Genomic DNA, 16,453 nt, shown 5'->3' with positions numbered 1-16,453 from the left:
GATAGATAGATAGATAGATAGATAGATAGATAGATAGATAGATAGAAAGAATATAGATAGCTCAATACCAATATTGGTATTTATGTGTACCAATATTAGTATATATAAATAAAGTATGTCTAAATATGTGTAGCTGTATATATAGCTGTGAATGCACACCCTTATTCCTTACTGAAGGAAGCATGTTTGGTGGCATACAAGTGAGTGAGAGTAACTTTATTGTTGGTACAGCCTTGAATCGACTCCAATATACAAAGAATAAATCAGTTGCCAACAATGGCGTGAGATACATTTTATTGCTGATTCCAACACACTTGAAACTTGGGCTCCTCCTTTTGAGAAACACTCCCTGAAGCATATAAACTAAGCTTTCATATGAATCTCTTTGTTCTTCTCACCCCAGCATTAGGTCTGTATAATACCCCAATCATATGTAGCTTGAAAACTGTTGACTTAACAAAAACAAACACACAAACACCCTTAAGATATATAATGAGTCATCTTGTCAAGATGAATCAACATTTTTTTGGAATGTCTTTATTTTCTCATCTCTTTCCCTCCATCACAGTCACCAACATTTCTGAGTGCCCCTCTACATTTCTTTTGTACATCCCTTCGTCCTTTCTGATGGTACTCTTTGGGGTATACACAAACGACACTATCAACACAGAATGTACTATTTTCATTTGCTTTCCTGATCTAAGTTTTATTTTTGCACTGAGCATGTTAGGCTCTTCCGCATAGTAACTGTCTCACGTAATGAACGACAACATGAATTTCCAAGGAGGCTAACTACTGTTGGGACCCACCTGAAAGCATTTCCATTGCACAGTCACCAGCCTTGCACCTCGGTGCCATTGGTTTTTAGCAACCTGACCAAGCAGCTCACTGGGCATAGTAAGAAATGGATCAATGTGCTTGATCAAGGCACAGGACATTTATTAAAGTGTTATGCGTTTACTTGCTGGATTGCTACATTCTCAAATAAATTTGGAGAAATTAGAACATAGAAATTTTAAGAGAATCACCAAACATGAGGTGTTGGTTACAATGTAGGTTCTAAGGAATATTGGTGGTGATATGTATAATATATATAGACATATTTTATATATATAGGTGGTGAAATATCTATCTATAGATCTGTCTTATGCCTTTGCAGGGATGTTCCTGAGAGAATTTCTATGAAATCTCTGATTTGGAGTATGCCTTAAAGTCAGCTTCCCAGGGAACCTGACTTATAACACTCTAAATGAATCTAGTTTAAATTAAATCTCCTCTGAATTGCTCCTCAAATTTTCATAAGACAGATCTATAGATAGATATCTCACCACCAATAGTTATTTTTATATAACAAAGCTAATACATGTATATATACAGTGTGTGTAGGTCTCTGTGTGTGTGTATGTGTATACTTTATATTCTATAGCAGTTTTAGGTTCACAGCAGAATTGAGAAGAAAATTTCACATATACTCCCTGCCCCCACCCTCATAGTCTTCCGTGCTATTAACATGCTGCACCAGAGTGGTACATTTGTTACAGTCAATGAGATGAACCTACTTTGTCACGTTGTTGTCACAAGTCCATAGTATATATTAAGTTTCACTCTTTGTGTTGAAAGTTCTATGGATTTTGACAAACATATAATGATATGTATCCACCATTATAATACAATACCTATAGTTAGTTTCACCGCCCTGAAAATCTCCTGTGCTTTACCTTTTCATTCCTCCTTGCCCTACTTCCCACCGCATAATTCCTGGCAGATCTTTTTCCTGTCTCCATAATTTTGCCTTTTCTAGAATGTCATATCTTTGAAATCAGACAGCATGTAGCTTTTTCAGATTGGCTTCTTTCACTAGTAACATGCATTTAAGGTAGTGCTGAGGCTTTTCAGAGTATTAAAAAGAGAACAATGAATGTTGTTCTTATTTTACAGAGTTAAAGGAATTGTATATTATTATCAGCTCCAAAATGTAAAGAATAAATCAACTGCAAACTGCCACATGAGATACATTTTATGGTTAATCCCTCCCTCCCTCCCTCCATCCCTCCATTCCTTCCTTCCTCTCTCCCTTTCTTTCTTTTACTTTCTTTTTTTCTTTCTTTCTTGCTTTCTTCTTTCTTTCCCCTTCCTTTCTTTCTCTTTCTTTCTCTCTCTCTCTCTTTCTCTCTCTCTTTCTCTTTCTTTCTTTTTTTCTTTCTTTCGACAAAGTTTTGCTCTTGTTGTCCAGGCTAAGTTGTCCATCTAAGTCATAGATATATTACTAAAGTTGGTTCTAGATTCTTATTACATGCAAAGAATTTGTTAAACCTTTTCGACCTTTGGTGAGCTCATAAAGATGAAAGTTTCATGCGTAAAATACTTTAGAAGAAAAGAATTTCTGTCCTTCTTAAGTGTGAGATTAATCTAATGAAAAGTTTGCAGAGAAGCTATTTATTTGACCATGGTCCAGTACCAGAAGAGCTATATATAAAAGTTTAAATATTTAAATCCAATTTACTTTCAAAGTTTGAATTTATAATTTGTACATTGGAACTTTGTAATTTTATATACTGCTGTGATCTCAGGCAGTTAGATTAAAACATGATAGCGATGTCTCCAAGTCATACATTTATCTATCTCCTACTTAAATATACTGATTTCTACGAACATAGGCTTCCTAAGCACAGCCACATGTATCCCAGATACATGACTTTAGTCATAGGGTCAGAGTCTAAATTCCTCCTAGATATATCTTCACTATTGATTTAGTGAGGAGGGAGAGGGACTTTCAAATCTCATTTTTTAAATGAATTCACTATATCATCTTTACATATAATACAAATTATTCTCATACAACCCATAAATAAAAATAGTTTAAAATGTCAAGAAAACAAAATAAACCATTCCTGAACTGGCCTCCATTGTTACCTGGCTCTCTATTTTCCCCTTAATATATTGTTGAGTCCCTCACTAACTAGCACAGAGACAATACAGGGTGTAAGAAGCATCCCACTAATCACCAATTAGTGAAGTCCTATATATTCACATACCTTCTCTGACCTTTAGAAACATCAGATAGTCAACACTCAGCAGTCAGCCTCTGCTTTAAGTTTGGCTTAATGTGGACTCGAACATTTGCTGCAGAAAAGTTTCATGTAACCAAAGTTTATTACACTAGCATTGAGTCTTTGGATATTTAAAATTTGTGGGCTTCAGGGTCTTCATTTGTAAAATGAGTTGGTTGGATTTGAAGCAGGCTACCTTCAGGATTCCTAGTGTAACATCTTAGGTTACACTATGATTTTATCTGGCTTTAGATATGGCAGCACATGGCCTTTGACCTGTGATGAAGATTCAAAGATGGAGTGCAGTGTGACAAAACCATAGCAGATCTCTGCGTCTGTGGCTCAAACCTGGCCAGGGTCTCAAGAGCCAGATTCCCTGGGTGGGGGCCACTAAGAGACAGTAAATAAATGATACTCTGATATTATAACAATTCCCTTAAATTCTAAAATTGTGAGTGCATCTTTCCAAAGTTGCTAATTTACTGCATGAAAGTATCTTTACTCTCGAGCACAATCTGATTTAATAGTCCAATTGAAGGCATAGAAATCAAAATGTCTTTTTTAATTTGAAGTCAGTTTCCATGTCAATGATGCCTTTTTAAAAAATATTGTACCTGTAAGAATGGCCATAATTAAAAAGTCAAAAAGCAATAGATGTTGGTGCGGATGTGGTGAAAAGGAAACACTTTTACACTGCTGGTGGGAATGTACATTAGTACCACCACTATGGAAAATAGTATGGAGATGCCTTAAAGAACTAAAAATTGAACTGCCATTTGGTCCAGCAATCTCAAAAGACACATCCACATGCATGTTTATAGCAGCACAATTCACAGTTGCAAAGATATGGAACCAACCTAAATGCCCATCAGTCAACAAGTTGACAAAGAAAATGCAGTATATGTACATCATGGAACACTGCTCAGCCATAAGAAAGGAATGAAATCACGTCTTTTGCAGCAACTAGGATGGAGCTAGAGGCCGTTATTCTAAATGAAGTAAACCAGGAATGAAAAACTAAATATTGTATGTTCTCATGTATAAGTGGGAGCTAAGCTATGAGGATGGAAAGGCATAATAATGATATAATGGACTTTGGGGACTCAAGGAGAAAGATTCGGCATGTGATGAGAGCTGGAAAGACTATATATCGGGTACAGTGTACACTGCTTAGGTGATAGGTGCACCAAAATTTCAGAAATCACCACGAAAGAACTTATCAGTGTAACCAAAAACTACCTGTTCCCCCCAAATTATTGAAATTAAAATAATTTTTTATGTTCCTGACATTATGATAAGGCAATATTATTGAATCACATTTGCCTGTTTTGTGGGGTTCCTATTAATCCTAATTGGAAATTAATTTACTTCGATTAACAAAATTCATTTTATACAGTAATAAATGCAGCCTGTTATGCCCCAACACTGGAGGAGGGAAATCCCCTAATGCCGACGTGACTTGACCTGCTCTCTTTTTTAGGTCCTGTCCCAGCACAGCCACCACCCTGTGAAGCTGATCAGTTTTCTTGTATCTACACACTCCAATGTGTCCCTCTCTCGGGGAAATGTGATGGACATGAAGACTGCACAGACGGATCTGATGAAATGGATTGTCCTCTCAGCCCCACCCCTCCGCTCTGTAGTAACATGGAGTTCCCGTGCTCTACAGATGAGTGTATCCCTTCCCTCCTGCTATGCGATGGAGTGCCTGACTGCCACTTCAATGAAGATGAACTCATCTGCTGTGAGTTATTTTCACTAACTCAGTGTGTCAGGGAAGGAATGCTGCTTTAGAATGAGAGAGAAGTCTCCACAGATAAAATGAAGTTCTCTAGAGCCTTACTGTGATTGTATCGTTAATAACACAGCTTTCTGTGTTATGTTGCAAAACAAGGCATCTGTCCTCTGCTTAGTGTTTCTAGAAACACCCTGTTTGCGGTCATGCTAATTTTTGTTAAACCTATCTATTTCCTTTTCCATTTACATCGGAGTCATTCATATGGAAGATGCCATTATGTGTTTTTATCTCATTAACGTGTTTATGGAAGTGGTTTGAAGAAATTCAATTAGAATTTCTTCCTACCACAAAGGTTCATGAAGATGGCTCAAGTAAAGGGCATATTGATAGATATTTCCTTTTTGATCAGGTGACAAATGTTGATTTTAATAGATCTATATAGTTAAGAGTTGAATCTGGATAATTACCTGAGTAAATGTCATGTCATTAGGAGTTCATGGGATAATGCATCCTGGAGACATGGGTTTGAATTTCATCCCTGTTACTTACTATGTGTGCAGTCTTGGGGGAAGTTATTTGAGCCCTGCCAATTTTGTTTTGTCATCCAGGTAATGAATTCAGTAATACCTAACTTACAAGACTGTTACAATTTGAGCAAATGCATGTAAAATCCCAAGCTTTGTATTCAGTACCTTTGATTTTTAGTATAATAAGCCAATGTCAGGTAGGGAAGGAAGGATGTTAGGTAAGAAGTAATTACACACATCTTAAAGTGAGTACATAATCATGGTGGTGTCCAAACGCCTAACATTTTATTTAGTTATTTGCTTGCTTCCTTACTTATTTTATATTTTATTATACCATATTATATTTTTGGATGAGTGCTGCAGTGATAGTGGTCCATAAACTATATGTTAATGATCATACTTTTTGGAATAGTAAAAGGCAGTTTGAAATGTAACTACAAAAGGGGAATATTGAATGAGTCTGGGTGCAGTGGCTCAGGCCTGTTATCCCAGCACTTTGAAAGGCTGAGGTAGGAGGATCCCTTGGGCTCAGGAGTTTAAGCCAGCCTGGGCAACATAGTGAGACCCCATCTATCCAAAAATAACAATAATAATAACCAGGTGTGGTGGTGCATGCCTGTAGTCCAAGCTACTCTGGATGCTGAGGTGGAAGGATTTCTTGGGCACAGGAGTTTGAGGCTGCAGTGAACTATGATTCTTGTGCCACTGTACCACTGCACTCTAGCCTGGGAGACAAAATGAGAATCTGTCTCAAAAAAAAAAAAAAGAAAAGAACAAAGGAGAGACAAACAAGGAAGGAAGAGGAGAAGGGAGGAAAAGAGGAAGTGGGGAAGGGAAGGAGCGAGAGAGGGACAGAGAAGGAAGGAAGGAAAGGAAAGGGAAGGGAGAAGGAAGGAAGGAAGCAAAGGAGGGAAGGAAGGAAGGAAAGATGGAAAGAAGAAAGCAAGGGCTAGTTCAGGGACCTGTGTAGTATGGGACTTCTAGAAATCTGAAACAATTGGAAGAGGAGTAAAGATGAATGAAAGAAAAGAGAAATGACCTTGGGATGTTTAAAGGCTTTAGCCTTGAATCAGTGAAACTATTTTCCTGATTCAGAGTAACAAATTGGTTTTCTAACTCCCTGTTATTTCTTACCTATATATTCTCTCTGAGATAAAGTCAACCTGTCAGGTCTTATAATCTTTTCTTAGAAGCAAGGTAAGCAAATGGAGGTGAATAGAAAAGAGAAAGCCTGCCAAATTACTTATCCCTGTTCCCATCAGAGCTCTAATGTAATTTGACTGATAGAAATCATATTAAGTTCAACATAGCCGTATGATATTTGGCTTCAAATAAGACTGCTATTTAAAGAGAAGTTTAGGGAAGTACTGTGTCCTTATAATGCTAGGCATTCATTGGAAAAATGGAGTTTGCCTAGTCCTATGAAGTTCTGTTCCAAAAGGGAAATAAGCCCATGTTACGAATAGATGGGGGACAAAATTCTAGAACAAAATTATAGAATAAGAGAATTTAGTGGTCAAAATTCACCAAACATTTGAAGATATAACAGTCTTTGGGGGCTTTCCTATTGGTTTAGAATAGGAAACCAATCATTTTGTAAACTCACATTCATTCATTCATTTATTCACAAACCTCATTAAGAGCCTAACTGATGCCACATACTATGTTACATATTGACGAGACAGATAGATATGACACTGTCAGAGCTCAGGCAGAAGATGTGCTATACGTTAGTGAAGGAGGCTAGTCAGTGAAAGTGAGGAACACTATATGATCAATCCTGTGACAGAGACAAGCACCTTGTGTTAGAAGGCACATATGGAACTCTCTATGGTGCTAGGGAGTCTTTTTTTTTTTTTTTTTATACTTTAAGTTCTAGGGTACATGTGCATAACGTGCAGGTTTGTTACATATGTATACTTGTGCCATGTTGGTGTGCTGCACCCATCAACTCGTCAACACCCATCAATTCATCATTTATATCATGTATAACTCCCAATGCAATCCGTCCCCCCTCCCCCCTCCCCATGATAGGCCCCAGTGTGTGATGTTCCCCTTCCCGAGTCCAAGTGATCTCATTGTTCAGTTCCCACCCATGATTGAGAACATGCGGTGTTTGGTTTTCTGTTCTTGTGATAGTTTGCTAAGAATGATGCTTTCCAGCTGCATCCATGTCCCTACAAAGGACGCAAACTCATCCTTTTTTATGGCTGCATAGTATTCCATGGTGTATATGTGCCACATTTTCTTAATCCAGTCTGTCACTGATGGACATTTGGGTTGATTCCAAGTCTTTGCTATTGTGAATAGTGCCGCAATAAACATACGTGTGTTTGTGTCTTTATAGCAGCATGATTTAAAATCCTTTGGGTATATACCCAGTTTTACATTTTCACGAAAGGAGTGATTACACAGCCAAACTTGGAAAGACAAATAGTGATTGGATGAATAAAGCAGAGATCTGGATTCAAGTGAAGTGAAGATTGTTCCAGGAGCAGAGAACAAGTCGTTAGAGTGAAGCATATTTTGTGTTGCTAGAGCAGAGCCTGTGGTTGGAAATGTAGAAAGAATCCTGGAGAGTGAAGCGGGGCCCACATCTTGCAGAATCCTCACCCCCGTGCCACCATGCCAGTGCTACATAACGGCACTTAAGTTGGATATGAGATGGATTGGAGTGAGGAAGAGGGACTGGTTAGAAGATGTCACAGTTCAAATACAAAGCAATTAATTAGACTTTAAGGTAAAGATTATTAATAGACTTAAGGGATGGTCAGGTGATGAGGAAGAGAAAGGAATCAGCAGTGACTTCCAAGACTGTGCTTTCAGGGATCACGTCTATAGTTTGCTACTAGAGAATTTTTTCTGAACACATAGGGCACCAGAAGCACAAGGAAGAGGTACAGCCTTCTCTCCTGAATGTGAAGCTGGCTCTTGATCTTGCTTTGTTCCAACTACCATTTGCCATTGATTATGTCCTTTTCTTCCTTCCAGAAAGTAAAAGGGAGAGAATGTAGTCTGAGTGGTTTTTGTTAATCAAAAAAAAAAAAAAAAGAAGGACTTCCAACTTTCTAATTTGGACATCAGGTCAGCTCATGTGCCATTGCTTGAGCTAGGGAAAATAGGAGAAGAACATGTTGGGGGAAGATGTGGCTTCAGTTTTAGATATGTTGTATATGATAGCTGTGACCCATGCACATGAAAATGTTCAGAATGTGTTTGGAATTATATAAAGCTCAGGAGAGAGCTAAAATAAGATAATATAAGGATGCATGGCCATCAGCATATGATTATTGAAGCTGTGGGTGTAGATGAGATCAAAGAGAGAGGAAAGAGATAAAGTGGCAGGCAGAACCTGAAGGAACAGCTAAAAGACCGTTTAGAAAAAAGCAGACATTGAAGACACTGAGAAGATGTGGTCCTAGACATAGCGGGGTCACAAGAGACTGAGGATCTTAAAGGCAAAATTCCTTTCGTTTCAAAATATTCACAGGTTGAAATGTTTCCGAGAGATCAAATAAGAGAGGGCCTAAAAAATATAAATTGGAAAAAGCCAAAAAAGTGGTTTTTGATGATTTTGGAGAGAGAACTTTTTATGGAGTGGAAGGGCAGAATTCTGAAGCCACTCTTTTTTAAGAGCAAATGGGAAATGTCAAAGAGGGAAATCAATTGTAGATAACTCTTTCCAGAAGTTGTCATTGGAGTGGAATGCAGGAAAAAAGAATTGGTTTCTTTGTTTTCCGTGGCTGTCTCATGTTTAAATGTTGTGGGACTAAGGATTTGGAGATGTTTACGATTTTAGACAGGGAAGTCAATAGTAATTGATGTTTACACACCTTTATTTTTGCAGAAATACATTTTCTAGTATTAGAAATGTTTAGATAAACCTGTGAGTTCAACAATTAAAAACACTTCATATTTGAATATTGTCTTTCCATTAGAAACATTAATTTTTCATGGACTGAAGCAATATAGTTTTTATCAAACATATCCCCTTTCCCTAAAAAAAGAAAAGAAAAAAGAAACATGATTAATGGCCGGGCGCGGTGGCTCAAGCCTGTAATCCCAGCACTTTGGGAGGCCGAGGCGGGTGGATCACGAGAGCAGGAGATCAAGACCATCCTGGCTAACACGGTGAAACCCCGTCTCTACTAAAAATACAAAAAACTAGCCGGGCATGGTGGTGGGCGCCTGTAGTCCCAGCTACTCGGAGGCTGAGGCAGGAGAATGGCGTGAACCCGGGAGGCGGAGCTTGCAGTGAGCCGAGATCAGGCCACTGCACTCTAGCCTGGGCGACACAGCAAGACTCAGTCTGGAAAAAAAAAAAAAAAAGAAACATGGTTAATTATATGGAAGAACAGCACAAAACTAGAAACACTCTTTTCACTGCTGTTCCTCTGATAGCCATCTTCTATTCACCAGGAAAGTTTCAACATTTCATCAGCCGTTGTGTCAGTCAATATCCTGGCAAGAAATAGTTATTGATATTGCATAAGTTGAAAAAATATTAATAAGGGGATTGTTTATTAGAGAAATAGTATGCATAGCAAAACCATAAGGGATAGTAAGAGTGAGGGCTTTTATCACCTACAGACCAAAGAGTGTGAGAGGAGGTTCAGTTACCTGAGCCTGGAGTGATAAGGGAGTGCATGGTAAGACCTTTAGTTAAGGGAAGCAGTTAGTCCACGCTGATCTCAAAGGGTCTTTTCGCTCTGTATTAATCTGCTGGTGGTGTTACCCATTGGCCAAATCCAATCATACACCAGAAGTTTAAAAGGCTTATTAATGTATCCTTATCGTCCAGCCTTCCAGGGCCCAGATGGGGAGAGAAGGTGGAGAACAGATCAGGAGAAGTACATGGAAACTATGCATCAATGACAGAACAACTGTGAAAAACAAAGGGCATAAGTGGGTGTTTTACCTCCTTTCCAATGGTAATGGATATGTCCTGTGAAGTGCATGCCACTTCTGGTGATTTGGAATGGGTCACATTCCTAAAACTTCTGGATCACACCTTATCATCAATATTTTTGCTATTGGCTTTTAAATATGTTAGCTATGATCTCAACATCCGATAGTGCTTTTGAACAACAGTGTAAAGATTATTCCTCTGCATTTACCAGCTTCATTTCTTACAACAGTGTTCCTCAGTTTTTTTCAACATTAAAAGTCATGATAATTCATCTGTTTTAGGGAGGTATTAGAGGAGTAAATGAAATTAATATGGTAGAGTGCACAATAAATTATTATCCTTTCCCCATTAAATTATCTCATAGTTTCATTGAATATTATTTAAACTGCTAAGATACTTTAATAAGAGTACTGGTTGAATTTAAATCAAGAATAAAATAAATATCCATCCTGCTGTATGTTAGGTGTGTGTGCCCTGAAGCACTTGTAGCCTTCATTCTCATGGCCCAAGATTATAGTTTCTCTGCCATTAGAAATATTGATCTGCTGCATATAGATTTTATTTTACTAGAAAATAGGTGTACATCCATAGGCTTACTTTATGTTAAAATATATTTTCCATGCAGCAACTATAATCGATTGAGAAATTTTGCTTTCAGGAAGTAGTGCCAATGAACCATTCATAAATTGTTTAAAGTACCATCAACCTGAGTGAATGAGCTATGTGGCACAAAATGCCCTGTGTTACTTAGCCTGTTTTGGTAAGAAATAATACCAATTTCTAGGATGAGAAATGTAATAACTATTTTTGTTTGTTTCTTTATTTGTTTTTAAGACAGAGTCTCACTCTTTTGCCCAGGTTGGAGTGCAGTGGCACAATTGTAAATCACTGCAGCCTTGCCCTCCCAGGCTCAAGTAATCCTGTCATCTCAGTCTCCCAAGCAGCACAGACATGCTCCACCGTGTCTAGCTAATTTTTTAAAACAAAATTTGTAGAGGTAGGGTCTTGCTAGGTGGCTCAGGCTGGTTTCAAGCTTCTGGGCTCAAATGATCCTGCTGCCTTCGTCTCCCAAAGTTTTGGGATTACAGGTGTGAGCCACTGTGCTCAGCCAAATAAGTATTTTATAGATTTTAAAATATAATGTCTGAAAGAGAATTTACCAAAAAATAGATATTATCCATGGAAGCATTTTATGTATGAATGTTTTGACTTAATATTGGAATTATTCTATGTTGTACATATATTAATAAAGAAGGAAAAATAGAAAGTAAATGGCTCAGATTATTTTCCTATATTCAGTACAATGTTATTTGCCTTATGGATGCCAATAAATATTAGATGCATTCATAATTTATTTGCCACCTACTCTTAAAAGAAAATTTATGAATATTAAATATAATGTTAATGCTATTTAAAATGCAACAAAAACTAATATTTTGTTTATAAATTTCATGAAGCCAAAGTCAGTTTTTAACTATCTAAACTATTAACTTCCTAAGAAAAAAGTAAAACTTTTTATATTGAAACCATTTATTTTCTGATTTTTTAATGTGTTTCAACTGCATTTGTGCCAAAGTTGTGAATTTATATCATTTACAAGTTAGAGCTCGTTATTATACAGTCAACTTGAAAACAAGTTACCAGTCACATTAGAAATTGGATGAAGAAATATGTATAAATTCCTATCTCCAATAGAGGAAGGGTTCAAAATATATATTTTCAAGAAGATGAGTAGTATCTGCCATATTTGTATACAAATGTTAATATATTATATTGTTTAAAACCTTAAAACTATCATATTATCTCTCAGCTTTTTGCAATGAAAAATAATGATGATGAAAATATGTATGCACACACAAAATATGTGTCTATATACACACACATATATATCAGATACATTTATACACACATATTTTTGTGTACATACAAAATAAAATAAACAGGCACACCTTGTTTTATTGTGTATTGCTTTATTGCGCTTCACAGATGTTGCATTTTTTACAAATTGAAGCTCTTCATCCTTGTATCCTGCAAGTCTATTAGTGCCAGTTTTCTGACAGCATATGCTCATATCATGTCTGTATCCCATTTTAGTGATTCTCACAATATTTCAAACTTCTTCATGACTATTATATCTGTTTTGGTGATCTGCGATCAGTGATCTTTGATGTTACTATTGTAATTGTTCTGCGGTGCCATGAACCATGCCCATAAAAGATGGTAAATTTAATTGATAAATGTCATGTATGTTCTGACTGCTCCACCAATCAGCCATTCCCCCATTTGTCTTTTCCTCTCCATGGGTCTCCCTGTTCCCTGAGGCTGAACAATATTGCAGTTAGGCCAAGTACAATAGCTTCTAAGTGTTCAAGTGAAAGGAGAAAATGCGGATCTCTCACTTTAAATCAAAAGCTAGAAATGATTATTAGTGAGTACCGCATGTTGAACACCAAGATAGGCTGAAAGCTGGCCCTCTTTCTCCGAACAGTCAAGTTGTGAATGTGAAGGAAAAATTCTTGAACACTATTCCAGTGAATACACAAATGATAGGAAAGCAAAACAGCCTTATTGTGGATATGGAGAAAGTTTTGACATATTCCTGCTGAACCCTGGAACTCAGAGGAGCAGAATTAGAAGAAAAGAATAGATTGATACCACTATTATTTAGTGCTTTTGAAATCTATCCAGACTTTCTGACAAAATGGTGCAGTGGGTTCATTCTTTGACACATTCCCTCTACTCCAGCCTAATCTAGAGCAAAGTTCTAGCAATCTTTAATTCTATGAAGTCTGAGAGAGGTGAGGAAGCTTTGGAAGAAAAGCTGGAAGATAGCAGAGGTTGGTTTATGAAGTTGAAGCAAAGAAGCCATCACCATAACATGAAAGTACAAGATGAGTCACCAAATGCTGAGATGGAGAAGTTGTACCAAGTTATCTAGATCTAGCTAAAATCACTGATGAAGGTGGCTACACTGTGCAACAGATCTTCAGTGTCAGTGAAACAGCCTTCTATTGGAAAAAGATGCCATGTAGGACTTCCACAGCTAGAGAGAAGTCAATGCCTGGCTTAACTAAAAACTAAATATTTTCTAGTTATTATTTTGTTAGACATTAGGCTGTTGCACATTTAATTGACTAAGGTATAGTGCAGACATAACATTTATATGCGCTGGAACAAAAACAATTTTATGTGACTTGTATTAATGCAACATTAGCTTTATTATGGTCATCTGGAATGAGCCTGCCATATTGCTGAGAAATGCCTACATACTTCTTCATTTTTAGCAAACATTATCTTATAAGATTTTGCTTTAAGAGTTTATCTTATAAGAGTTTGAAGATTATTATTTCCTAGTTTACTTGGTTTGCAATGCAATTTATCTTGTCTGTGTATATCCTAAAATGATTTAAACATTTGGGAAAGCTGAAGATCAGTCTTCTCCTGAAACCCTAGACAATTTCTGCCATTTGATTACAGCTTTTTGTTTGTTTGTTTTGTTTTGTTTTGTTTTGTTTTACAGAATCTTGCTGCGTTCCCAGGGTGGAGTGCAGTGGCACAATCTTGGCTCACTGCAACTTTCACCTCCCAGGTTCAAGCAATTCTCCTTCCTCAGCCTCCCAAATAGCTGGGACTACAGTCACAAGCCACCAATCCTGGCTATTTTTATTTTATTTTATTTTTATTTTTAGTAGAGACAGGGTTTCACCATGTTGGCCAGGCTAGTCTCGAACTCCTGACCTCATGTGATTTGCCCACGTTGGCCTCCCAAAGTGCTGGGATTGCAGGCGTGAGCCACTGTGCCTGGACCAGCTTTTTTTTTTCCTTTTTTTGGTTTACTTGTACTACTTCCTTATCCAACCTCCCTAGTCAAAAGCGACCTGCTGTACTCACTGAACCAATAGAAAGCTTATTGATTTTCCATCTGTAGACTTTATTCCTACTTTACTAAATGGCTTTTCTCTAGAAATATTAAAATTTAAAATATGTTTAAAGATTCTGATCTTAACCTTCAGCTTTTATAGATCTCTGTATGCTAAAGGAATTTTCATTTTTATAAATGCTTCTCTACAGCGATGCTTTGCCTACAAAGTTTGACCTTACGGAATTTCTTTTGTTATTGTTTTGAGCTGTTTATCACTCCTGTATTATTGTTCTCTTGTAATCACCATGTATGATTCTGGTCATTCATTTTTAAATTTCCCCCCTGAATTCTACATTCTAAGTTCTAAGACACTGTGTTACATATGGTAGAAGCTCAATTTTTTTGGTGTGAATTCATAGTCTAGCACCTTAGGAAGAATTGCTCAATAAAGAGTATAATCTAAATTTTTCAGAGTCAGCATTTTCAGTCAATGGAGATACATATTCTTAAAAACACTATTTTTTTATGTCCAACTTTAAAATATATTTTAATGGGCCATTTTCAAAATTAATTGTGTCAATTATCTATGATACATAAAATAAATTATTTGTTCCAACCCATAATTATACTTGAAGAAAAAAATAATTTATGAAAGAAATGGCAATATCTGTATAAGAAACATACATGGGGACATTTATTCTTGGGTCCTTTAAATAATTTACTTTGAAAAGGTTGTAACTTCATTGTCTTTATTCATGTGCAAGGAATTTTTGAGACTAATCATCTTTAAACTTTTAGTAGCAGGTTTGGATAAAATGTTCAAATGAGAAGTTGTATATGATACCATCAAGTAAATCAGAGGAAAACAAAGCTATTCTTGTTGAACCTGGGTTAAGTGTGAGACAGTTCTGACTATCTACTGCTGCCTTTGACATATTTCTGCTGAACCCTGGTACTCAGAGGAGCAGGGTTAGAAAACAAGAATAGATCAATACCATTATTATTTAGAGCTTTTGAAATCTATCCAGACTTTCTGACAAAATAGTGCAGTAGGTTCATGCTTTGACACATTCCCTCTGCTCCAGATACATCACAATGCTAGATAGTAGAGTTATTCCATTAAATACTCTGAGAAACAAGATGAACATCAACACTGGCACAGACCAGAACCAGAGCAGAACCACAAAAGGGATCAGGCCTGCAACCCGGAATTCTTAGCTTCCAGGTCCTGAAGCAAGCAAGAAAACAGAGGAACCATATTTCACACTCGATGGCAGCCTGAAATGAGAAGTTCTCATTTAGCTCTAACTCAATGCCAACCACAGCCTCTTCTTTCTAGGAAGCTGTAATCCTAGAGAAAGGAAGAACATAGTACAATTTTAGAACTGAAAACTGAGCTTCCTAATAGACAAATCAGATACAATTAAATTAATCAAGTTGCATACAAGGAAGGTAAAGTGCTTTGCAAGACTAGATAACCATTGAATAGGCATCAATGCTCTTGATGGGCATCAATAAGGACACTTTTCTGAAACAACCGAAGTCTTATAAGCAATAGCATCTCTAAGCTATTAAAATGTTTACCTATTGAAGTCAGATCAGTGTCTGCTTGCATTTCATGCAATGCATTTGATGACATGTGTAGCATTACATAATGCATGTATTAGTCAGCACAGGCTGCCATAAGAAAATAACACACACTGGATAGCTAAAACAACAGGAATTTATTTTCTCAAACTTCTGGAGGCTAAAAGTCCAAGATCAATATGTAGGCAGGTTTGATTTCTCCTAAGGCCTCTCTCATTGGCTTGCAGATGGCCGTCTTCTTGCTGTGTCTTCACATAGCCTTTCCTCTATATAAGTGCATCCCTGATGTCTCTCTCTTCTTAAAACCTTCATTACCTTCTTAAAGCTCCTATCTGTAAATACAGTACTATTGCGGGTTAGGGTTTCAAGATATGAATGTTAAGGTGAGGACACAATTCAGTCCCTAAGAATGCACATCTGGGAAGTGATTCTACAAGCAAATGTGGTTTTCCTTCCAGAAATTTTTAAGTTAATGTATTTGAAATATTCTTCAAAAAGAACTGTGTTCCAGAATATCAGACTAGAAAAACATCAAGAGTACCATAATATTTGCATTTCTCTGATGGCCAGTGATGATGAGCATTTTTCCATGTGTCTGTTGGCTGCATAAATGTCTTCTTTTGAGAAGTATCAGTTCATATCTTTTGCCCACTTTTTGATGGGGTTGTTTTTTCTTGTAAATTTGTTTGAGTTCTTTGTAGATTCTGGATATTAGCTCTTTGTCTGATGAGTAGATTGCAAAAATTTTCTCCCATTCTGTAGGTTGCCTGTTCACTCTGA

At 37.0% G+C, this 16,453-nt stretch overlaps 1 protein-coding gene across 1 annotated transcript in view; it reads left to right on the top strand.

Moving 5' to 3' along the window:
* The window catches only part of MALRD1 (MAM and LDL receptor class A domain containing 1), a 725,579-nt gene that overhangs the window by 579,659 nt on the left and 129,467 nt on the right, over positions 1–16,453 (top strand). The window contains exon 33 of the mRNA XM_011963908.1: positions 4,531–4,816. Within this exon, the coding sequence (XP_011819298.1) occupies positions 4,531–4,816 (286 nt within the window). The remainder of the gene's footprint in view (positions 1–4,530; positions 4,817–16,453) is intronic.

This window comes from Colobus angolensis, unplaced genomic scaffold, assembly GCF_000951035.1.
Source record: "Colobus angolensis palliatus isolate OR3802 unplaced genomic scaffold, Cang.pa_1.0 Scaffold63, whole genome shotgun sequence".
Taxonomy (NCBI): Eukaryota; Metazoa; Chordata; class Mammalia; order Primates; family Cercopithecidae; genus Colobus; species Colobus angolensis.
This window is presented reverse-complemented; position numbering and strand designations above follow the sequence as displayed.